Genomic DNA, 25,254 nt, shown 5'->3' with positions numbered 1-25,254 from the left:
CGGAGATCTTAATATGGTGGTTAGCTCGACTCACGCAACATGCTGAGTGCCTTTGTTGCTCTCCTGTGTCTTCCTAGTTACTAGGGATGCACCGTTATGACATTTTTGCCCAATACGATATCCAATATTTTCCTTTCCAAAAGAAACGGTACCGATACCTTATAACCAATATTTTTGCGTCCATTTTAGCATTCTAGTACAGTTAAATAGTCAACACACACACATGGACGCAGCGGTCTAAGGCACTGCATCTCAGTGCAAGATTCGTCCAAGAGTCCCATAAGGCGGCGCACAATTGGCCCAGCGTCGTCCGGGTTTGGCCGGGGTAGGCCACCATTTATAGGCCGAATTTGTTCTTAGCTGACTTGCCTAGTTAAATAAAGGTTACACCACACTGACCAAAAAGTTATTTTGTTGGCATTTCTGTATGTCCCCATTACCAGTAAAACATCATCAAAACCTATTTCTTTCACTTACTTGCTGTGCTGTTTCGTTGTTCATTTGTTCAGTCGTTTCCTTCTCAACCAAGATTTCATCATACAGTACATACCAAGCAGTGAAGTCCATGGCCTCTTCTGTCGTGGGTCCTCTTCGTCGGTGTTCACTGTCACTGTGTCCGTTTCCATCTTGTCCAGCTGTGTCTGTAACATTTCACCTAAACCCTGTTTCTTGTCTGCATTGAAGTAGCAGTCCTTGTATCTAGCATCAAGCATGGAAGTAGCAGTCCTTGTATCTAGCATTGAGCATGGAAGTAGCAGTCCTTGTATCTAGCATCGAACATGGAAGTAGCGGTCCTTGTACCTAGCATTGAGCATGGAAGTAGCAGTCCTTGTATCTAGCATCGAGCATGGAAGTAGCAGTCCTTGTATCTAGCATCGAGCATGGAAGTAGCGGTCCTTGTACCTAGCATTGAGCATGGAAGTAGCAGTCCTTGTATCTAGCATCGAGCATGGAAGTAGCAGTCCTTGTATCTAGCATTGAGCATGGAAGTAGTGGTCCTTGTACCTAGCATCGAGCATGGAAGTAGCAGTCCTTGTACCTAGCATCGAGCATGGAAGTAGCAGTCCTTGTCTCTAGCATCAAACATGGAAGTAGCGGTCCTTGTACCTAGCATTGAGCATGGAAGTAGCAGTCCTTGTATCTAGCATCGAGCATGGAAGTAGCGGTCCTTGTACCTAGCATCAAGCATGGAAGTAGTGGTCCTTGTACCTAGCATTGAGCATGGAAGTAGTGGTCCTTGTACCTAGCATTGAGCATGGAAGCAGCAGTCCTTGTACCTAGCATTGAGCATGGAAGTAGTGGTCCTTGTACCTAGCATTGAGCATGGAAGCAGCAGTCCTTGTACCTAGCATCGAGCATGGATGTAGTGGTCCTTGTACCTAGCATCGAACATGGAAGTAGCAGTCCTTGTATCTAGCATCGAGCATGGAAGTAGCAGTCATTGTATCTAGCATCGAGCATGGAAGTAGCGGTCCTTGTACCTAGCATCGAACATGGAAGTAGCGGTCCTTGTACCTAGCATCAAACATGGAAGTAGCGGTCCTTGTACCTAGCATCGAGCATGGAAGTAGCGGTCCTTGTACCTAGCATCTAACATGGAAGTAGCGGTCCTTGTACCTAGCATCGAGCATGGAAGTAGCGGTCCTTGTACATAGCATCGAGCATGGAAGTAGTGGTCCTTGTACCTAGCATCGAGCATGGAAGTAGCGGTCCTTGTACCTAGCATCGAGCATGGAAGTAGCGGTCCTTGTACCTAGCATCGAGCATGGAAGTAGCGGTCCTTGTACCTAGCATCGAGCATGGAAGTAGTGATCCGTGTACCTAGCATCGAGCATGGTGGCGACACAGTAAAGAGGCTCAGAGAGAATGCCACCGAATCGCTTGTTCACAGCCTTGAGTACTTTTGTCAGTTTTAACCCCACAATCTGTCTGCAGTTTTGTTGAGCAGGTATTTCAATGCCACAACAGATGGTATCACGTCTGCTGCAGATGCAGTTGATTAACTTATTTCTCCAGTCAGTGTGTGTTCATGTTTCCAAGTTTAAAACATGTTCTCAAATCCCATTGAAATGGCAGCAGCGGTATGACAACCAGCACATTCTTTAGCATGCAATATGGCTTTCCTCAGTATGAAATCCTCGTCTACCCACTGTGCTGTCAGGCTCAGCATGCTCATTGGGCTGACATCGCTGGTCCAAATGTCAGTCGTGAAGCTAATAGCAGTGATGCCTATAGCAAGTAGCTCATAGATGTACATTTCAACAATACTGTGTAACTCTGGTATGGCAACATCTGAAAAAGAGTGTGTTCCCGGGGCTCGACCAGTCGGCGAAAGCCAACATCATCTAACGACAGAGGACGGTTGATTGTCAAGGGCAATGAATTCAATTATCTTGGCGTTAATGGATTTCATCTTTGAGTTGTCTCACTGAAATGTTCTTACTCTTTCAAAAGACTGCTCGACTTGAACTTGTTTAGATGTTGGAAGTGTGCACTTAGTATTTTTCTGCTTTTGTTCTGTTTAGTCATCTACTAACAGTTGAAGTAGGAAGTTTACATACACTTAGGTTGGAGTCATTAAAACTCATTTTTCAACAACTCCACAAACTTCTTGTTATCGAACTATAGTTTTGGCAAGTCAGTTAGGACATCTACTTTCTGCATGACACAAGTAATATTTCCAGCAATTGTTTACAGACAGATTATTTCACTTATAATTCACTGTATCACAATTCCAGTGGGAATTCCAGACATTTACATACACTAAGTTGACTCTGCCTTTAAACAGCTTGGAAAATTCCAGAAAATTATGTCATGGCTTTAGATGCTTCTGATAGGCTAATTGACATCATTTGAGTCAATTGAGGTTTACCTGTGGATGTATTTCAAGTCCTACCTTCCAACTCAGTGTCTCTTTGCTTGACATCACGGGAAAATCAAAAGAAATCAGCCAAGACCTCAGAAAAAAAATTGTAGTCCTCGACAAGTCTGGTTCATCATTAGGAGCAATTTCCAAACACCTGAAGGTACCACGTCCATCTGTACAAACAATAGTACGCAAGTATAAACACTATGGGATCACGCAGGCGTCATACCGCTCAGGAAAGAGATGCGTTCCATCTCCTAGAAATGAACGTACTTTGGTGCGAAAAGTGCAAATCAATCCCAGAAACAACAGCAAAGGACACTGGAGAAAACAGGTACCAAAGTATCTATATCCATAGTAAAACGAGTCCTATATTGACATAACCTGAAGGCCGCTCAGCAAGGAAGAAGCCACTGCTCCAAACCCGCCATCAAAAAGCCTACGGTTTGCAACTGCACATGGGGACAAAGATCGTGCTTTTTGGAGAAATGTCCTCTGATGAAACAGAAAAAGAATGTTTGACCATAATGACCATCGTAATGTTTGGAGGATAAAGGGGGAGGCTTGCAAGCCGAAGAACATCATCCCAACTGTGAATCACGGTTGGTCTCAAACACTCAATAATACAGCTCTTCCAAAAATATTCTCTGTTCTTTTATTTAAACCTCCCCCCCCGTCCCACACACACACCACACCGGTGGCTATAAAAAGATCAGCTGTGTTTTTGTCTGCCATGCCATATCATGGAGTTTCACGCTTGGTCCATGAACCTGAGACATATTTTCTCATTCCCCTTCAGCTAATTGGTGGCTGCTTAAGACGGCTCTCTGTTCAGAGCCTGTGATCTTAGGCGATGTGTGAATGTTCTGCTCTGGGTGTCTGCTTCTCTGCTACACTGGATGTCTTCTTGTCAGTTCAGGGCCTGTTTTTCAGGGCGGATTGTTATTAGATTAATTAACGCTGTATTGACTCACTGTGATGAGGTCGTGCGATCTCTTCTCACCTCCCGAACACCGTCTCTTACCTCTGAAAGTGGTTTCCATCAAGGTAATAAAAAAAAAACTTTTATAAAAAAATATGCTTTTATTACTAACAGTAACCACTAAGTTTAAAAAGATGCCCTAGTTATGTCAATACATATTTATTATGGGGTAATGTTAATACTATTAGTGAATACCATAGAATCAGATTCTATTTATATGGGGAATAACATTTTGTGTGGCTACCTTTAGGCTTACAATGTGTTGAACAAATATGAGCGCTGTGTTTATTTTGACCATTGTGTGTATACAAAGTAGGGGGAGGGATAGTATGACAAAGTGAAAAGGGTATGGGTGGAGGAAGGGACGGAGGGAGGGAGGCATCGCTTTTCAAGGGGCAAAGCCAAAGCCGAGAGGGACGCTGAAACAAGGTTTTAAGAGCAGCCCACTCACTGGTTCACTGGTAAGCCTGTTGGACGTCCAGCTTGGTTTGGTACTCTTGATAGTCTCCTGATCAGGGGGCTGACGCGCTTGTCCCCTCGCATGTTCCTCATGTAGATCACCCAGGACCATTCAGAGAGCCTAAATGTTCAAATTGAGCCATTTTTGTCTCACTTTAAAACCAACCAAGACCTATTATGCGTGATTTTTCATTCATAGCCCTGCTCCCTCCTTCCATCCGTCCCTCCGTTCGTTCCAACGCTGGCCACCGTCTCGGTGGTTTTTCACTTTCCCTCTCCACTCGTCGGCTCGGACAGCTAACCTAGTCAGGGGGCCAGTGTATCCACTCCAGGAGTGTCAACTCCAATCTGGCGAGATTTGGTGTGAAATGTGGTGCCACGGTGTGGGGGCTCGCAGGTCAGCTCAGTAATAGATATTGCTTATTCATCTAGTTGTCTGTGTCTCCTCTCTCCTCTGGCCCTGCGGCCCTCTTTGTTTGGCTAAATCATTTGAAGATTTACGGTAGAGTCTTAGATCCCTGAGAAGCGTTCCCCTGCTGTACTGTCTCTATGTCCCTGCCTGGCGGGGGACTCGGCACCGGGGACACACAATGGCCGCCGTTCAAAAGGGGCTTTCCCCAACACAAGGCTTGGAGGACATCTCATAGCGTGACACTGGGCACCGGGGAACACACAATTGCAGCCGCACAAAAGGGCCTTTTCCCCAAGACAGGGGCTCAGTGGACAGCTCATGGCATGACAAGCAGGCCAGCTCTCAGGCTAATTTGCTATGGAGCCAGTCTGTCCAAATGATGCTTAATCAGATGCCTGAGCTATCAGTAAACACCATTCATATGGATCCAGAGAAAGAAAATGTCAGTTTGTCCAGAACCTCCCATCTCCTTGTGATGAATAAGACAAAACTTAGTAAATGCTTCATACATTAAGTCATTATTTACACCACCCTGCATACCACTGCTGGCTTGCTTCTGAAGCTAAGCAGGGTTGATCCTGGTCAGTCCCTGGATGGGAGACCAGATGCTGCTGGAAGTGGTGTTGGAGGGCCAGTAGGAGGCACTCTTTCCTCTGGTCTAAAAAACATCCCAATGCCCCATGCAGCAATTGGGGACACTGCCCTGTGTAGGGTGCTGTCTTTCGATGGGATGTTAATCGGGTGTCCTGACTCTCTGAGGTCATTAAAGATCCCATGGCTCTCATCATAAGAGTAGGGGTGTTAACCCTGGTGTCCTGGCTAAATTCCCAATCTGGCCCTCATATCATCACGGTCACCTAATAATCCCCAGTTTACAATTGGCTCATTCATCCCCCTCCTCTCCCCTGTAACTATTCCCCAGGTCGTTGCTGTAAATGAGAACGTGTTCTCAGTCAACTTACCTGGTAAAATAACGGATAAATAAATAAAAATAAGTCAATTCTACAGATGTGTTCAAAAATATATATATATATTTCCTTTTCTTGTCTTCCCCTCTCTCTATTTCTCTCCTATCTTCCCTCCTTCTCTTCATGCTAGGCCTGGTCTGAGTAACGTTACCTGTTGGAGCGCAGGATGAAACGCCCTCTGCGTTTAAACAGAAAGAGGTTCCCGTAATGATAGAGCCAGGTTTAATCTGCCGGGGCCTCTGACATGTCAACCTCAGCCAGGCAGCCAGGCAGGTGGCTGGGTGGGTGGTATGTCCTCCAGGCCCTTTGAAGAGGGGCGATTTCCAGAGAGATTTGGACCATTACACAATAAAGAACACTTCATAAGTAGTGAAGTGAGTTTGGAAATGACGGTTAATGATGTTGACAGCAATTCACCTCCACCGAATTACAGAAGGATTTGACCAGACTTGCCTTCTTTAATGAGCCCCACTCTGTAGATGTAATGGCCCAGCAGTGGTGAGAAAGTAGGGAAGGAGGGAGGGAGGGGGACAGACAGAGAGAGGGTGGGGGGAAGAGAGAGAGAAAAGCTAGCATCCATTGTTAGCGTTATGCAGATAAATGATCACATGCCTCCCTTTACATTGTCACACCAGGGTGCTACTAAGGCCATCTTCCGAAGAAAATAAACCACAAGCGCAGGTACACTAGGCCTTCTCCTCTTCGATCTTCAGAGAAAAGCACGTCTTGATCTGAATACCACATTGCATTGAGAAAGCAACCACATGCCCCAATTATTTTCAGTGAAGGCTTTTGAAAAGTACACAAACACTCTAACAGAGATAGACAGGTAACTCTGGAGATTGGGCAATCGTTTTCTTTGCTTTTGTATCAAGGTCCTGTGACGATTAGGAAATGTGACTTCCTTGTAAACTTTGTCGTCCATAATGTTGCGGTGTTGTTAATCCACCCATCATGCCAAGTGTCTGCCAGTTGGTGTGAAGGGCTTCTCCATCTTCATTAAGATGCTGTATTTTTTTTACCACTACAGACAGAGCTTCCAACGTTTGGTTTGCCGTGTCTAATCATGTTTATTCTCAAGCTCATTGTGACAAAATACTTCACTTGACAGAGCGACAGTTGACGTACAGTTCTATTTTTCCCCACATTGGACTGTTGTGCCATCAAAATCTCCTATCTGTCCGCGGCTTTGAGCATCTCCGGCGGAACGATAAATATGTAAGTCCTAACTGGGATACGCTGCCAATTATACAGGCACAAAGATGTCAGTTATAATGTAACATTTGAATTAGTGGTTGTCATTCTATTTCAAACGGTCTTGTGAAGTGACATGTTCTATTATCTCTGTGTACGGTGTAAAACGAGACAAAGACAACCAGTTGAGAGATGTAGATTGGTAGACAGTTTTTCCTGTATTTCTTGTTCTTGTAGATGCAGCTACATGGTATCTCACAAGCACTCACCACACACATATGGATAGTATATATCAGCTACAAACATATACTTAAGGTACATCATTTGGCTGACAGCTGAAAGAAATCAAACCTTTAATCACTCAACTAAGGCTGGATTCAATCACACCCACAAGGAATGTAGCTTAGTTGTGTACTGCTCATTTACCCTTTATGGTACATCTTCATTTAAGCATGAATAACTACAGTATATTCCTTCATAATAGGGAAGTACAGATAAAACAGGGGGTGGGGGGTATATAGAGGTTTTAATTAGTATGACTACTAGTCTAATTATCACTTCTGTCCCTGCCCGCTCCTGATGCTGTAGATGTAATTACCATGCCGTAACATTGTGGAACGATATTGCTTTCCCCTTGTCATTTCCTAAGACGCTGCTGTACCTGACACTTAGCGAACCTCTTAATGATACACTGGAACGACAGCTAATTATATGATAATAACCAGTTGAAGAAGGGAGCAGGATGGAGGGATGGTGGGTGGGACTACCATACTAGTGAAGATGCAGAGCAGTGAATTGTTGTCTTGATCACTCTGATGATTACACACAAACCAGGCTACGTTTAATTACAAATGTGTTCATAAATTATGTTGAACTGTGTTAGTTTGTGTTAGTTTGGTATAATACGGTATGCTAATTCAATATGGTATGTACTATGTATGATAATAATAATACTACGTGATGTTGTGTTTAACATATATACAGTACCTGGACACACCTGTTATTTAAAATCCATTCCAGGTGACTACCTCATGAAGCTGGTTGAGAGAATGCCAAGAGTGTGCAAAGCTGTCATCAAGGCAAAGGGTGGCTACTTTGAAGAATCTCAAACATAAAATATATTTTGATAATACATGATTCCATATGTGTTATTTCATAGTTTTGATGTCTTCGCTATTATTCTACAATGTAGAAAATAGTAAAAATAAAGAAAACCCTGGAATGAGTAGGTGTGTCCAAACTATTGACCGGTACTGTATATAAATATATTGAAATATTCAATCTAATTACAGCTATAGTTTACAAGCCTCAATCAAGCACCAGTTTTGCAATCAGAGACCACACCTGTTCTATTTGTCGTTCTACTGTTACCAACATCTTTTATTGCTCCCGTAGAGCACCGGTTTGTTAGAAGGAAGTACCACCGGTGCCAGTTAGACCCCCTCACTGAGATAGCAGGTTCCTACATGACTTCCACATACCGGTTTTAGTCAGACTGGTGTCGTCGTCCTCACAGCAATCACACGGCAGGAACACAGCTGACAAACACATTCTCAGGACTCTGGTAGGGGGCTGATGGGTAATTTGAATAGGAGTGTAGGGCGGTTGGCGGAGGCATCAACAGCACCCTTCGACTGCTTTCAAAACTTTTTAATTAGCGCTAATTACCTTTGGAGGGAAACATTGGGGCTTGAAAGGATTTGTGTCAGCGAGTGAGAGATCAAAGATAGTTGTGTAGTTTGCATGTTAATACTGAGAACAATAGGGGGCAGTGTAATCATCATACCCTGGAGAGAACTAGCCCAGGTGTGTGTGTAATTGTATTTGTGCTTGCGTGTCTGTGTGCATCTGTCTTTGTCTAGGATGAAAGGCTTTCGTGTGGTCTATCCTATAGATGAGGTCTATCATAATGCATTAGTGGACATGGCTGTGGCAGGGTCGTCCATCAAAGCCCATCCATCATCTGCCATGCAGTGACAGGCCTCTAGTGATTATTTGCTATTAGGTGAACGTTGAGGCATACACAAGGCTGGGAGATGCTAGTTGAACTGGCTCAGGCCTAATGTGGAATGTTGACAACACTGAAGTGAATAATGTAATGATGGGGTCATATTTAAACTGACAGAGACATGAAGGAAGCTTTTGGTTTTATGGTGTGTGTGTGTGTGTGTGTGTGTGTGTGTGTGTGTGTGTGTGTGTGTGTGTGTGTGTGTGTGTGTGTGTGTGTGTGTGTGTGTGTGTGTGTGTGTGTGTGTGTGTGTGTGTGTGTGTGTGTGTGTGTGTGTGTGCTACATAATGACAAAGATGGCATCTAAGAATTGATTTTCAGCTCAGTCTCACAGAGGGATGAAAGCATTTGTCATATGAAGAGACAACTAATCATTCAATACTAACATTCACAAGAAAGGTTGCGGTGCTGCAAGCACTGAGACCATACAACACGAAGAGGAATGATTAGAGGAATGGTTAGTGAATGATGGAAGGGGGGCTGAGTGAAACAGTTTGGGAAGTACTGGCCTAGTCCAATAGAGGGAAAACAACTATTCAAAGCCTGAACATATCTATCAGAATATCATTCTCTTTTCAGCCTACTTGTAAATTGATTAGACTTGTTTCAAATACAATGTGTTAACATTTGATTGATTGATTGTTGAAAATTGATTCAACATAAAAATGTGTACTTGTAAAATGACTTGACTGTTTTACCTAAATAAAATGTGACAGTCATAGGCTATTTGTGTGGACTCATTCACAGAAATGTACCTTCTATTTGTACATGTATCTGTGCTATTAGTCCAACTACTAGGCTTTTTTAAATCCTTACTTTGTTTGCTTTAATCAAAATATGTTTTCTAGTAGTTTATCCTTACTGACAGTTTGACCGTTATTCATACATTGTAAAGTTTTCCTGTATTTATATGCTACCAACTTCCCTTCCATCTTATTGGTTGATAAAAGCTCATCACACACCTTTTGACCAATTAAAAAATGACATGTTGGTAGTGTTTCTCCTTTTGAATATCATTTCAAGTGTTATAATCAAACTCATTAAGGTTCAATTGATGTTGATTTTGTGAAATGATTAATGCATAGACTATTTCAGCCTAAGACAATGTGCTGTATACAATTGAATCTGTTTTATTTGCACATGTAACCCTACGTTAACTTCAGTCTGAACCTCTCTCACCTCTAATCAGGGTCTTTGTAGTTGGCAATGCCTTTACGCGTATGACATCATCAGACACTGACTGTGTCTTATTCAAAGCAGATTAAGCGCATAAAACCCGTTCAGGAAGGATTTACCAACCCGCTCCACATGTACCCCAATGATTAGCCTCCTCATTAGCAGTCATTCACAGCAGCATGGGTAGGGAACAACGTGTAATCCTCTAACGTGTGAATTGACATGTATCCCGGGAGGATGGAGAGAGAGAGAGAGAGGGGAGAGCTATATGTGTCTCCTGGAAGTGGGTTGGGGGATAATGACCACCATCCTGTAGTGACTGACGCCTGCCTCCAGTGTGTTTGGATGGGAGTAGGTGGGTCATGACGGGTGTTCAGGGCATATAGTCTTCACAATGTTCCTCTCATTGGATCTGTTGTGTTTTCACACACAGACACATTACCAGGGAACTGTTGTTATGGTGTGACGTGTAGTTCTGTTGTTGTTCAATAGCAAAATCCGTTGCAACTCTGCAATCCAATTGCCAAGCCCCAACTGACTGTACCTGCTTTAGTCACAGGACAGCCAATTGCTCCCAGAGTGACGTGATCGCCCAATGAAGCCTAATCGACTATTCAGCCTGATGGACAGATGGACGTTTCTGTTCCGTCTTGTCTTTCCTCTCCCAGACATCTCTCCATCTCTTTCCATTAGTTTTTCTTATTACATTTATTAAAACCCGTCCGGATCCTACTTTTCCCTTCGCTCGTTCATTACTCTGCCTTATCATGGCAGGCTATCTGAAGTGTGCTGCAGCTAGTCCATTATGCACGTATGAAGGCCATCACTGCCCCAGTATTGGCCAATTCATCAAACATTTATCTGTTGCTCTCTGAACAGTGTGTCATTTTGCTCGCCAGTCCACAGCCGTCTTACTGGAAGAGAGAGATGACTTCTCCAGAATCTCCACCACCACCAATAGCTGTGACACCACACAGGCCCTCTAACTTTAAAACGGGGCCTAAGGCTGTGGCCTGTCTTGACTTTTCAGTGTTCTTCTCTTAGTTTTGTTTTTCTACTCAGGCAGACCAGAGTTCTGAAAATATCTATCTGGTTCTCTACAGATAGAATCCACTAGTAAAGTGAATATAGAGCGTCCTCTATAACCGTGGGGATTTTTCTTTACCTGTGTGACTGGTCTTCATTAGGATTGTCCTGGGTTATATTTGGACTCTGTGAGGGAATGGATATATATGTTAGGTTGTCTCCGCAGTTGACCTCTAATCCTAAACACTACTAAAAATGCCAACTGTGATTTATTCTGACACACAAAGAGAGAAGTGGAAAGATGTAGAAGATCTGAGACTATTATCCTACTGTCATTCCTTGCTTAAAGACATTTGACATGAGATGGACCTACGCCATTGGCAGGAGTGACTGACATTTCAGCCAATAATCACAGAGGGTTTTCTTCCCTCCGCGGGGCTGTCAGTGGTGGTTTATCAATCAGTGTGTCTGAATTAGTATTAAACTACTGATCCGGATGGCTCTGTCTCTGTCTACACCTCTCTGGGTCACAGGTATGTCTCCTGTCCTGGTTCCTCATCTGGCCTCCTGTCTCCTCTCCAGTCTCCTCTCATGTCTCCTCATCTGGCCTCCTGTCTCCTCTCCTGTCCTGTCTCCTCATCTGGCCTCCTGTCTCCTCTCCTGGCTCCTCTTCTGGCCTCCTGTCTCCTCTCCTGGCTCCTGTCTCCTCTTATGTTCTCCTATCTCTTCTCATGTATCCACCTCTGGCCTCCTGTCTCCTCGTCTGGGCTCTTGCTTCCCATCATGTCTCCTAGTGTAGCCTCTCGTTTCCTAGTTTGGCCTCCTTTCCCCTCTGTCCTCTCCTTTCCACACCCGTGTGTGTGTGTGTGTGCGTGCGTGCCTGCCTGCGTGCGTTGTGCACGTGTGTGCGTTGTGCACGTGTGTGTTTTCCATTTGACCCAACCATAAGAGCTTTGGGACTTCAATTATGCTCATTAGTTGTCGTAAAACACTAAAGAGGACTGGTTATGTTTTTAACTAAATTGCATTCACTCTGTTCTCCATATTAAAACTAGGCTCTAAGAAAGGTAATGAAACCAGATGTTGGTGTTAGGGGAATCTGCAGAGAGTGCCAGGGAAAGGTAGGCCGTCATTGTAAATAAGAATTTGTTCTTAACTGACTTGCCTAGTTAAATAAAATAAACAAAAGCTGGAGACAATTCATGTAAATCCTCATACTGTATCCCCCTACACACACACACACACACACACACACACACACACACACACACACACACACACACACACACACACACACACATTTAACCTTGTGGGGACACACAATTCAGTGACATTCAAAATCCTAACCACTAGCCCTAAACCTAACCCTAAACTTAACCTTAGCTCCTAATCCCAAACCTAATTCTAACACTAATTCTGAACTCCATAGTAATAGCATTTGACCTTGTGGGGACTAACAAAATGTCCCCTGTTGGTCAAATTTTTGTTTGTTTAATATTTTTGTGGGGACTCCAGGTCCCCACAAGTATAGTCGAACACATATATACACACACACACACACACACACACACCACCAGGATGGGATTAGGTAGCTGTGCTGTGCTCTACTCTCCCCTTGCTGTGAATTTAGTTGATTAGATCGGCCGGTGCACACAGCAGTGGTGACATGAAAACAACCTCTGTGCCATGCAGCTTCTTTTAACCAAGCAGTTCACAATGCAACACACAGGATTACAGACCCTACTCTATTATAGACACACATGCAGGTATGTATGCATTAACACACACACACACATGGGGGATGATTTCAATGGGAATACAATCTGATGTTCTAAGGTCTTAGTTTGTCATCGTGCCTTGTAGTTTTTTTTCTTTAAGGCCAGTTTGAATGTGTTCTCTCTTTCTCCCCACACTTAAAAAAATAAGTATTTTATTTAACTTTTATTTAACTAGGCAAGTCCGTTAAGAACAATTTTTTATTTACCGGGGAACAGTGGACCTTGTTCAGGGGCAGAACGACAGATTTTTACCTTGTCAGCTCGGGGAGTTGATCCAGTAACCTTTCGGTTACTGGCCCACCGCTCTAACCAACTTGCTATTGTCATGATAACTGTTATATTTCTATAGATGAAGTCACAGACACTAGCCCTACCAGAAGGTACAACGCTTCATCAGAAATATCACTATGTTCACTAATATAGTCTTTAAACGTGGTGGTTAAAGAATGTGTTACATCTTAAGTTCTTATTTTTTCTAATGATGAATAGAAATGACAGTCATGTGAGAAAGTAGTCCTACTATAATGTTCTTCTCAGCCAGGTTTCAATGTCAATGAAGTCAGTCTGGACACATTAACATGTTTTGCTGACAGGATGGCCTGAACACTTGATTAACATAGTGGGTTGACAGGATGGCCTGAACACTTGATTAACATAGTGGGTTGACAGGATGGCCTGAACACATGATTAACATAGTGGGTTGACAGGATGTGTAGTGTGAGGGATTATACAATACACACCCTGGCTTTATAAACCTTCAACAAGGGTTGAACTCTGCAATCCCCCTAACATTACCCTGAACACTGCTCTCCATCATCTTTATCCCACTTGTGTGTGTGTGTGTGTGTTTGTGTGTGAGTGCGTAAAATCAATGTATGTGCATCAGAGTGTTCTGCAGTCCTTCACAAAAACAAATTGTAAAAAAAACACTTTAACTAAAAATGCTTTGGTGTTAAACCAACCCCCATCACAGTTTTCAAAAAAGTTTCCATTTCCATTCAGTCTGTGATTGTGGGAGTGTGTATTCTGTATTCGGCTGGTCGGGCTGTGATGATGATGGATGACAAGTTAAATTTGTGTCCGTGGAATGAAGGTGAAGTGTGACAGAGTGATTTGTCTTGGGAATGGAGGGTTGGGGTCAGGCCAAACCAGGCGCCTCCAGACACAAGACATTGACAAATTCATCCTGCCCGCCACATTTCTGAAGCCTTTTGTTTTGAATCCTGGCTACTCACTGGTGACCCCCATCCCTCATCCTGCCAGCGTTGTGAAGGAAGCCCTTCGCCGCTGAGTCCCGGGTCCAGGCCATGCCAGGGGAACTCAGCACCACTAATTCTCCTCATTCCCTCTCTGACAGGCCCCTGACAAAACTCTCCCTGTCTCTGCTGACGCGTGAAAAGAGGGAGGCTGAAATATTTATTTCTGCACATAATGGCCGTCTGCACAGATTTAGAGCCGTATCATTTTTCTCTTCTCTCTCTCTCTCTCTCTCTCTCTCTCTCTCTCTCTCTCGCTTTATCATTGCAGGTCACTGGCTGGCCTGAAAGCGTTCACTGGGCTGGAAGAACTGGTCGTCGACAACAATCTGCTCGGAAACGACCTCCAGTTGCCCAGGTTACCCACCCTCCACACCCTGACACTCAATAAGAACCAAATATCCTTTCAAGCGAAGCACTCATTCTCTGTGTCATTCTGTAGCATTGGCTACTTCATAGAGCTGTAAGAACATTAGTCTCTGGGTGTGTTCAGAGCGGACACTGGACGCTCTGGCCAAGGAGTAGGGTTGATCCAAGCATTCTGACCTCACAACGGCAGTCAAGCACCCAAGTAAACTGGCTAATGTTGGCTAGCTTGCTAACTACTTCCAGACCCAAATGAGACAGATAACAACTCACTCTGACCATTTTACTCACCCTAGCAGAGCTGGTTAGGCTGTTTTCATGTTATCCAGAGCGTTGGTGACCGTAACTGTGCTGCTGGCAATAATTGAATTACTCTTTTTTTGTACTGACATTTACCGACACCGGCCGCATTCAACTGGTGTTGAGCATTTGTAAATTCATCAGTTATTCTGCGCTCTGGCTCACTGACGAGAGTACTCTGAAATCGGAGGAGATAGGCAGAGTGAATTTAGGAATGCACCTGTTGTTGTGCTTCTGTATCTCTGTGTTCTCTATCTCTCTGAAAGGCCTCTGGGGTATTTGTAGTGCATGTAAAAGCCGTGTTAAAGGCATGTGGGTCTTGGTACCTCAGACCCCACAGACTAGTTTCTACGTCACGGGGACCTCTAGTGGAAACAGGGATAAAAGACAGCAGGGTCTGTGTCGATATGTTGAGGAAGAAAATGGAAAGAGAGGAACTTCTGAGCATATCTTTGAGAAAGAGCAATATATATATATATGTATTAGTAGTATAACCAACTACAAACATTGACAAATTAACCACTAGTATAATAACTCATAAACAGTAGGGTGTAAAACTGGAAACCTCAACAAAATAAAAAAATCACATAAATATGTTGAAACAAGACACTAGAACATTTAACATATGAAAACCAAACATGCAGTCATTATTGTAACTCTGTATACATTTCCAGTTACATGTATATTTTGTGATCAATGATTAAACAGCTCCATACCTGTATACCTTCATCATAGTAAACCGTAAGCACTCACATCCAGACACTGCAATATTACACTGCTTATGATCAGACAGAAAATGGTTCAACTTCCTCCCGTAGCGTTAAGAACCCAGCCTAACTACGTGTCCTGTTTGTCCCTGGTAGCCTCCCCAGTAGATCCATCTACAGGGTAATGATGCAAACACACAACTACCGTGTCAACATTAAAACTGGGCCTCCTTGAAGTGCGTGTCAACTGCTCTGAAGCAGAGAGAGAAAGAAAGAAAGAGAGAGAGGGGGATAGGGAGGGGGTGAGGGAGAAAGAGAGCGAAAGAGAGGTGAAGTGGCCTGCACATGCTAATGCCCCAATTAGACCACATCTTGATGTGGAGCTGTGCCATTTTACACACTCCACCACTGCATTAGTGCGCTTTCATTTTGACACTTTGGGCTCAATTTTCCAATGAAGTGAATGTATTAGTGATGACTGTGCCTGTTTGGGAGGCTGGTAGCTTTTTTCCATGTTTGGGGGTTCATGGCGTTGGCTACGGCTCTGCGAATCATGGACCGTTTGAACCACAGGGCATCCATCATTTTGTCAATGTTTTAATGCTCCCCACCCGGCCACCTGAGGGGGGGGGGGGGTTGAGGAGAGAGGGAGAGAAGAAGAAATGGAGAGAGCAAGAGAGAATGGAGAGAGGAAGAAAGATGGCAGGGTAGAAAGAGAGAGAGAGAGGGGGAAAATACAGAGAAACAGACAAATAAATGCCTCGGAGCCTTACATTTTTATCCGCTCTCTCACAGCAACCCATTGCCTGTGACTAGCTTTCTGAAGCTGGGGGGGGGTAAATGCTAATGTAATTAGCAGCCTTGACCTCTGACACCTGACTGACATCGAGGCACTGCTGGAACACTTGGCGGAGGCAACTCCGTCGCTGCAGTACCTCAGCCTGCTGGGAAACGAGGCCTGTCCCAACCAGCTGGTCAGCCTGGACAAGGATGAGGATGACTACCAGAGATACAGGTAGGGACATGTGTATACAGTACACACACACACATACAAGAACAGGAAGGAGGATGACAGTCAGAGATACAGGTCATTGCCAAAGGGTTGCACAGTGATGATGTCTTAAAAACTCATGTTGTTTGTTCTCTCATGTTGTTTGTTCCTGGCCGTTCTGCCGTCCCAGGGCAAGACAAAAAAATAGCTGGCACCGCTAAACTAGAATAGTCCCAGTAAGCACAATGACGTTGAAAAGATGTCTAAAATAGTATTTTCCAAACGTTCAATTTAGGTTCTGACTGAAAGGGGAAAAAATGCGTATTTTCCAGATGTTGATATATGGTTAATTTTCGTTTCTGAATGAAAGTTAGAAATATGTCATTTATGGATGTTTGGGCCAAATCAAGGCTGGTCCAGTCCGGACCGAGCCAAACTATAGACTTCCTGACCGGACCAAAAGCCAACGTCTGTGAATATGGAAATCAAGGCCGGTCCGGACTGCACCAAAACAATGTGTCCAAAAGGCATCGGCATTGGTCCGTGCTTACTGGGGTGTAGCCTACAGTGTTGCCTGACATTATTTATGAACGCCCATCTATGTGGTAGGCCTACTGTTTGTAAAATACAAAAAGAAACGTTGGCGTCTGTCCGTGCTTACTAGCATGTCGGCACGCAATGGAATTTTATGAATGACCATCCATGTGGTAGGCCTACCGTTTGTAAAACAGGCAGTTGCATTGGCTTTATTAGTTCTTATTCCTGTGACTAATCACTTTGGCTATTTAAAATCCTTAATAGTTCATTGACACACCCGTGTGGCAATCTAAATAACATAATATAAAAATCTGTACATTTAAGCTAGCGATATCAGTTTTTTTGCATGGGCTGCGTCTCAATCTACCGCATCCGCCTCCTCATGAAAACATCTGTAGTGTCCGGATGGTTTGGCCCACAACTACCAACAATGAAAATGGGAGACTCTCAGGAATACCATGATGTTCTCCGTTTTACTCTACGACCCCCACATGTCCCACGGGACTCGTCTGAAGGTAACCCAGACAAACAAATGGAATATGGAGGAAGTTTTGTCCCAACAAAAATAAGAGGTTAAATATGTGTCCAAAAAAATTAAAATATTTCTTTATCTTTCTTATATCTTCTAGATATAGGACAGACACTTTAAAAACATATACTTTATCATTTGTTTTTTGACTGTCTTTTTTGCTATTTCTAAATGTGTCATTCAATGTGAGCTAAACTATTGAAACCAAACCATATGATTTGAATAAAGAGTATTTTAATAAACAACATGAAAAGGTGACTGTAAGCAGCACTCATCATTTGAAATAAGTTACTTGTCGTATTAAACAGCATCAAAACATTCTAAATAGGTCAGACAGACAGATAGCCTAACACGCTGCCCAAACCGGAAGCGTCACGTGTGCGAGCATTACAAAATAAATGTACACATACATGTTATTATATCATTGCACCCATACTGCTCCTGCGCCAATGAGCGTCTGCGTTGCCAGCCACTAAAATAGAAGTTGCTTCTATTTGTGGTGCCGAACGCGATGCAAGTCCTGCTTCTCCCATCTCTTCATTGGCTTTTAGAAGCATATACCCACGTAGGTGATTGATGGGTGAGAACCCATCTCCTCATTGGTTTTACCCACGTGGGTGATTGAAAGATGAATTGATGTCAGTTGTGTTAATTCACCTTATTATGAAAGTTGCCAATCGCCATATAAAGTCCAAAGACGAAAAAGCCTGGAAGGAGGAGAGATGACTAGAAACGATTCGGTTGACCGTTTTATGTGTGGATTAATTGTCAGAGTAGAGGACCTTGTACATTTCAGGTAAAATAGCAACTCAATGTTTATATCCCAGGACAAATTAGCTAGCAACAGAAAGCTAGCTAGCTAAATAGGACAAAGTAGCTAGCAACTGCAAGCTAGCTAGCTAAATTGCCATAAATGTTTAATACTTTTTGACCTATCCCCAAAATAATATAATTGGTTCAGAGTTTGTTTTGATATTTCAACCTGCGTGTCGTGATCGCGTTTGGTGTGGAGGGACAAAATCCATTTGCGCACGATGGTGCACGCTGATGCACGCATGCATCCAGTTTGGGCAAGATGTAAGAAAGAACAAACATTTATTATTTAAGCTATATTATTAGCCTATTATTTCAATGATTTCAAGGCTATAGCCTACAAAGAAATACATTGTGAAGCATTTGCAGGAATATTATAGCGCTCAGCATTTAAACAACATTGTGCATATAGGCTGTGCCTTACTTAGAATAAAATACAAATTAAACTAAAAATGCTTTGAATAATGTTTTAGAAACATGAGTTTGGCCAGAGTCTGGCTTCAGGCACATGCAATGGTGCCTGCAGCGGAGAATACCCTATCTGCTCTTGCAGAGCCACTGGGGATGCTAAACACGCCACTCATGCCAGACTGGGCAGCGATGCAGAGTTGTTTTTAAATTATTTTTATTATTATAGGTAGGCCTAAAGGTTTTATCGGGAAAATAACCCTATCAAAATGGAAAGCTCCTTGAAAGAGGTAATATGTCAGGCCTATTGTATAGATAATATACATTTTAAGAGTTCTGATTTTTGTTTAGAAATACTTTGCTACAATGACACACTTAGCTAGCTACCCACCTCATTCCTTTCTGTTAGCATGTGCACGTATAAAGTACACCATCATACTTTTGGGATGTGTCCTCCTCATCTTTGTAAATCACCTTGATTTTTCACCTGGGTGTTTTATCATTTTTTTATGAAAATATTTAGCATACTAGATAACAGTAGCTAAAGCAAGGGGCTATAGCAGCACACAAGTAGACTACAAATGCTTGGCTGGGCCTGGCCTGGGCTCTTGAAGTGAGCGGTACAGGAGCGAAATTGGAGTGGGTGAGAAGGCCAACGCGCCAGGCTTTGGTAGACTCGCTCCATGCTCCAGTCAAATTGGGCACACTATGCTCCAACTCCAGCTCAAATCACATGCTCTGCTATGGACTACGGTAGTAAAGGCCAAATTCAATATTGTATTGTTTTAAAATGTATACCTAAAGGGGTTCTAACATCCTAAGTCAAATGGCTAAATGATCCAAAAAATACCATATGTTAGCATAGTACCCCCCACCCCCAAACACAACGGCTTAGACTTTTGCTCTGAATATCGGCTACCCAACTTTCTCAGGAGTCATCCTGAGCCTATTTGCAATGATAATCAATGTCTTTACACGGTGGAAAATGCAGAAGTATTTTCTTTTTCGCTATGACCAGCTCGTCAAAATATTTACGGATACAAACTCGAAAACCATTGATCATGACAATGTAGTCCACAGGGTGAAACTCCTGGGCCACAGTTGTGAATACCCTGATTATCCATTCCACAGTTGTGAATACCCTGATTATCCATTCCACAGTTGTGAATACCCTGATTATCCATTCCACAGTTGTGAATACCCTGATTATCCATTCCACAGTTGTGAATACCCCGATTATCCATTCCACAGTTGTGAATACCCTGATTATCCATTCCACAGTTGTGAATACCCTGATTGTCCATTCCACAGTTGTGAATACCCTGATTATCCATTCCACAGTTGGGAATACCCTGATTATCCATTCCACAGTTGTGAATACCCTGATTATCCATTCCACAGTTGTGAATACCCTGATTGTCGATTCCACAGTTGTGAATATCCTGATTATCCATTCCACAGTTGTGAATACCCTGATTGTCCATTCCACAGTTGTGAATACCCTGATTGTCCATTCCACAGTTGTGAATACCCTGATTGTCCATATTGTTCATTTTACTTTGACCTGTCCTGTTGTTAGAATATGAATGTTTGTTAACATGTCAGCGCTTTTTTTTATTTGATTGGGCGCCGTTTAGATCAGGTTATTTGATCGGAGAAACCTGCACAATGTTAAAAGTGTCCGTCTCATTAAATTGTCATACAATTTATCTCCAGCCTGTAGGCTACAGAAAAGGCCACATTCTCTTTCTATCGTATCCTAAATCTGCTACATGATTTATGATAGACGATTGTTTTGGACGGAAGGTTGGTGGAGCGCAGCAGCAATGCATCTCTCCAACAGCACCCTGGAGAGGCGCGCTAGAAATCAAGATAAATATTTTGCGCCCCGGCCTTTGACAAAGTGGGCACTACTTATCACAGGGTGGCATCAGCGCTCACCTAAAATGCACTTATGCCACTGGTTAAGATACATTCTAATAGTTTTTGGGCAGAATTACAGGTGTGATATTATCATTGGGTTTACTTGTAAGCTACCTACACAAATAGCTAGCTAGAACACAGTGTTAATAAGTCGTAAGTTTACATACACCTTAGCCAAATACATTTAAACTCAGTTTTTCACAATTCCTGACATTTAATCTTAGTAAAAAATTCCCTGTTTTAGGTCAATTCGGATCACCACTCTATTTTAAGAATGTGTCAGAATAATAGTAGAGAGAATGATTTATTTCAGCTTTTATATCTTTCATCACATTCCCAGTGGGTCAGAAGTTTACATACACTCAATTAGTATTTGGTAGCATTGCCTTTGAATTGTTTACCTTGGGTCAAATGTTTCGGGTAGCCTTCCACAAGCTTCCCACAATAAGTTGGGTGAATTTTGGCCCATTCCTCCTGACAGAGCTGGTGTAACTGAGTCAGGTTTGTAGGCCTCCTTGCTTGCACACACTTTTTCAGTTCTGCCCACATATTGTCTATGAGTTTGAGGTCAGGGTTTTGTGATGGCCACTCCAATACCTTGACTTTGTTGTCCTTAAGCCATTTTGCCTCAACTTTGGAAGTATGCTCGGGGTCAATGTCCATTTAGAAGACCCATTTGCAACCAAGCTTTAACTTCCTGACTGATGTCTTGAGATGTTGCTTCAATATATCCACATAATTTTCCTACCTCATGATGACATCTATTTTGTGAAGTGCACCAGTCCTTCCTGCAGCAAAGCTCCCCCACAACATGATGCTGCCACCCCAGGGATGGTGTTCTTCGGCTTGCAATCCTCCCCCTTTTTCCTCCAAACATAACAATGGTTATTATGGCCAAACAGTTCTATTTTTGTTTCATCAGTCCAGAGGACCTTTCTCCAAAAGTGCAATCTTTTTCCCCATGTGCAGTTGCAAAACATAGTCTGGCTTTTTTATGGCGGTTTTGGAGCAGTGGCTTCTTCCTTGCTGAGCGGCCTTTCAGGTTATGTCGTTATAGGACTTGTTTTACTGTGGATATAGATACTTTTGTACCTGTTTCCTCCAGCATCTTCACAATCTCCTTGCGGTTCTGGGATTGATTCGCACTTTTCGCATCAAAGTATCTTCATCTCTAGGAGACAGAACGCGTCTCCTTCCTGAGCGGTATGACGGCTGCGTGGTCCCATGGTGTTTGTACTTGCGTACTATTGCCTTGACATACATCCACAGGTACACCTTCAATTGACTCAAATGATGTCAATTAGCCTATCAGAAGCTTCTAAAGCCGTGAATTTTCCAAGCTGTTTAAAGGCACAGTCAACTTAGTGTATGTAAACTTCTGATTCACTGGAATTGTGATACAGTGAATTATAAGTGAAATAATCTGTCTGTAAACAATTGTTGGAAAAATTACTTGTGTTATGCACAAAGTAGACGTCCTAACTGACTTGCCAAAACTATAGTTTGTTAACAAGAAATTTGTGGAGTGGTTGAAAAAACAAGTTTTAATGACTCCAACCTAAGTGTATGTAAACTTCCGACTTCAACTGTATTTGAGGTTTTATGTGTTGTTGGAGGTACTGTACATCTTAGTAAGTTTAGCTGACCAAGACGTACCTCATCAATCTGCCGATATATTTTTTTAATTTGAACAACTATTTATATTCAGATTTTTGAAAGTTATTATATTTTTGGGAACTTTTTAATGTATTTAATGTATTGAAAGGGGAACGAACGTTCCGTTTCTCAACCAGATTGTGGATTGAACCTCCTGGTTTTAAAAGCTTTATCAAACCACCTCTGGTTGGGCAAAATGCATTTCATGTGTGACTAGTCACAACCACAAATGAGTGTTTACTAGCAGTGCAGACCATGCATTAAATATCACAGCCTTCATGCGATGTGACCACCATTTGTCAGCCTCTACATGAAACACGATAAAAGGAAAAAAAACACTCTCTTTTGTCTGTTTTAGCCCTAAGTGCTTGTTCCTGACTTTGTGTTCTGTATTAATAATTTACTAGCACAGAGGATCTCTCGCTCGCTCTCTCTCTCTGTGTGTCTTTCTCTCTTTCTCTCTCTCTCTTTCTCTCACACTATCTCTCTCACACTCTCTCTCTCAGCAGGGTAGCCTAGTGGTTAGAGCGTTGGACTAGTAACCGGAAGGTTGCAAGTTCAAACCCCCGAGCTGACAAGGTACAAATCTGTCGTTCTGCCCCTGAACAGGCAGTTAACCCACTGTTCCCAGGCCGTCATTGAAAATAAGAATTTGTTCTTAACTGACTTGCCTGGTTAAATAAAGGTAAAATAAAACAATTATCTCTCGCTCTCTCTCTCTCTGCATTTCTTTCTTTCTCTCACACGCTCTCTCTCTCTCTTTCCCTCTCTCTCACACTCTCTCCCTCTCTCTCTCTTTCCCTCTCTCTCTCTCTCTACCATGCCCTGACTGATACTGTGTATGGTCCTGTGATGTAATATTCATAATGTGTCACACTGTAAAACATCAATTTGAGCGTGATTCAGATTCCATCTCTCTCAATTACCAAGGCAAGCAGTCAAGTACTGTGTCGCTCACTGAACGGTGTCATTTAGTCCAATGGCATAATAATATAAATACACACAAATAATGAAATATGGTGCTGTGTGTCTTTATAAAGAGCAGATTCAGTCATCACTGTTTTAATGTGTGAAAGAAAATATGAATACTGTGAAAACAGAAGTTGCCCAGCGAAATAACCTTTCTTTTTCTCTTTCTTTTTCTCTCTCTGCCTCTTTCTCTCTCTCCCTCTCTACCTCTCTCTTTGTGTTGTAACGGAGGAAGTTTGACATCCTAGCTACAGTGTATGTGAAATCAAATCCAGTGTTATTTGTCGCATACACATTCAGTGCATTCGAAAAGTATTCAGACCCTTTGACTTTTTCCACATTTTGTTACGTTACAACCTTATTCTATAATGGATTAAATAAATGTTTTTTTCTCAGCAATCTACACACAATACCCCATACTGACAAAGCGAAAGCTGGATTTGACAAATGTTAACAAAAAACTAAAAAAATACAATAAAAACACAAATACCTTATTAACATATGTATTCAGACCCTTTGCTATGAGACTCGAAATTGAGCTCAGGTGCATCCTGTTTCCATTGATCATCTTTGTTTCAAATATTTTTATTGAACACACACAAGAATGGTGTATAGGTATAAAAGACAGGTATACAATTCTTATCTAAACATGAAAGAGCATACAGGAACAACAAGACCCAGAGTTCTGGGTGCAGAACAAATATTACAAAACAAGACCTACAGAACAAGGACATGTAGAAAGAAAGAGGGTAGATGTCACCCCCCTTTATCCCCCACCCCCTTATTCCCCCCCTTTATCCCCCCTTCTGACTGCTGCCCAAAAGGAGATTAAAATATTACAATTGAGAGTGCGTTAATAAGTACAAATTCACAGCGCCGACTCGTCCAAGTAGGAGAGGAAAGGCTGCCAGATTTGATCAAATGTTGATAATTTATTGTTCAGAATATATCTAATTCTTTCTAAGTGTACAGTGTTTGCCAATTCGCTGAGCCATAATTTGGTAGAGGGTGCTTCCCTCCTTTTCCAAAACAGAGAGATGAGAGATGAGTTGTTTTTGGGGGTTAATCCGTTTAGGGAATCAGACACTCCCAGGATTATCAGAAGCGGGTCTGGGTCTATTGAAGTCTCCAGAACTTCAGAGAGGATCCTAAAAATTCCACACCAATAACCATACAAGCTAGAGCATAGGGCAAAGCAGTGGAGTAGTGTACCCTGCGCAGCCTGACATTTATCACACATAGGGGATGTATCAGGAAATATCCATAGCAGTTTGGTTTTGGAATAGTGTAATACCTTGAATTGTATGAGACGATGTCTGGAGTTAATGGAGCATGTATGGATATACTCCAAGCTCTCTTCCCAGTCTGCCATTGAAATGTCAGTCCCTAGTTCTTCCTCCCATTTTGCCTTAATGGCATCTGTAGAACAGATTGAAAAGCGTCATATAGACGAGATATCAGTTTGTTTGAGGTGGGGCATATTTGTATGCATTCGTCAAACATGGAAGGTTTAGCATTCCCAAATGTTGGGAGGTGTTTTCTAACATAGTCTCTAATTTGTAGGTGTCTGAAAAAGTTACTTCTGGGAAGATTATACGTTTCCCTCAGCAACTCAAAGGAAGCAAAGGTCCCTTCTATATATAAATCCCCTATGGTACTTATCCCCAACTCTCCCCATCGCTCAAAGTTGTTATCAAGGTTAGAGGGGGCAAAGGAGGGATTCCTGGCAACAGGGAGCATGAATGACATTGGTCTAAACTCTAAGTGGACTTTAATTTGCTTCCAGATTCGGACTGTGTTATGTATAATAGGATTGTTACAATAAAGTGACATCTCCAGATTGACAGGCAACAGAATCACAGCACCAATAGAGAAGGGGTGACACTCCTCACGCTCCATACTGAGCCAGCTGGATGACGGAAGTGTGTCA

General features: G+C 42.7%; 1 protein-coding gene across 2 annotated transcripts in view; it reads left to right on the top strand.

The window, feature by feature from the left end:
* LOC112253557 (leucine-rich melanocyte differentiation-associated protein) overlaps positions 1–25,254 on the top strand; it is a 427,723-nt gene that overhangs the window by 252,215 nt on the left and 150,254 nt on the right. For both annotated transcript variants that reach the window (XM_042299054.1, XM_042299055.1), the window contains exons 3-4: positions 14,397–14,523; positions 16,374–16,513. In XM_042299054.1, coding sequence (XP_042154988.1) covers positions 14,397–14,523; positions 16,374–16,513 — 267 coding nt within the window. The remainder of the gene's footprint in view (positions 1–14,396; positions 14,524–16,373; positions 16,514–25,254) is intronic.

This window comes from Oncorhynchus tshawytscha, linkage group LG16 (assembly GCF_018296145.1).
Source record: "Oncorhynchus tshawytscha isolate Ot180627B linkage group LG16, Otsh_v2.0, whole genome shotgun sequence".
Lineage (NCBI taxonomy): Eukaryota > Metazoa > Chordata > Actinopteri > Salmoniformes > Salmonidae > Oncorhynchus > Oncorhynchus tshawytscha.
Note: the sequence above shows the minus strand (reverse complement) of the source record. Positions and strands in the feature narration are given on the sequence as shown.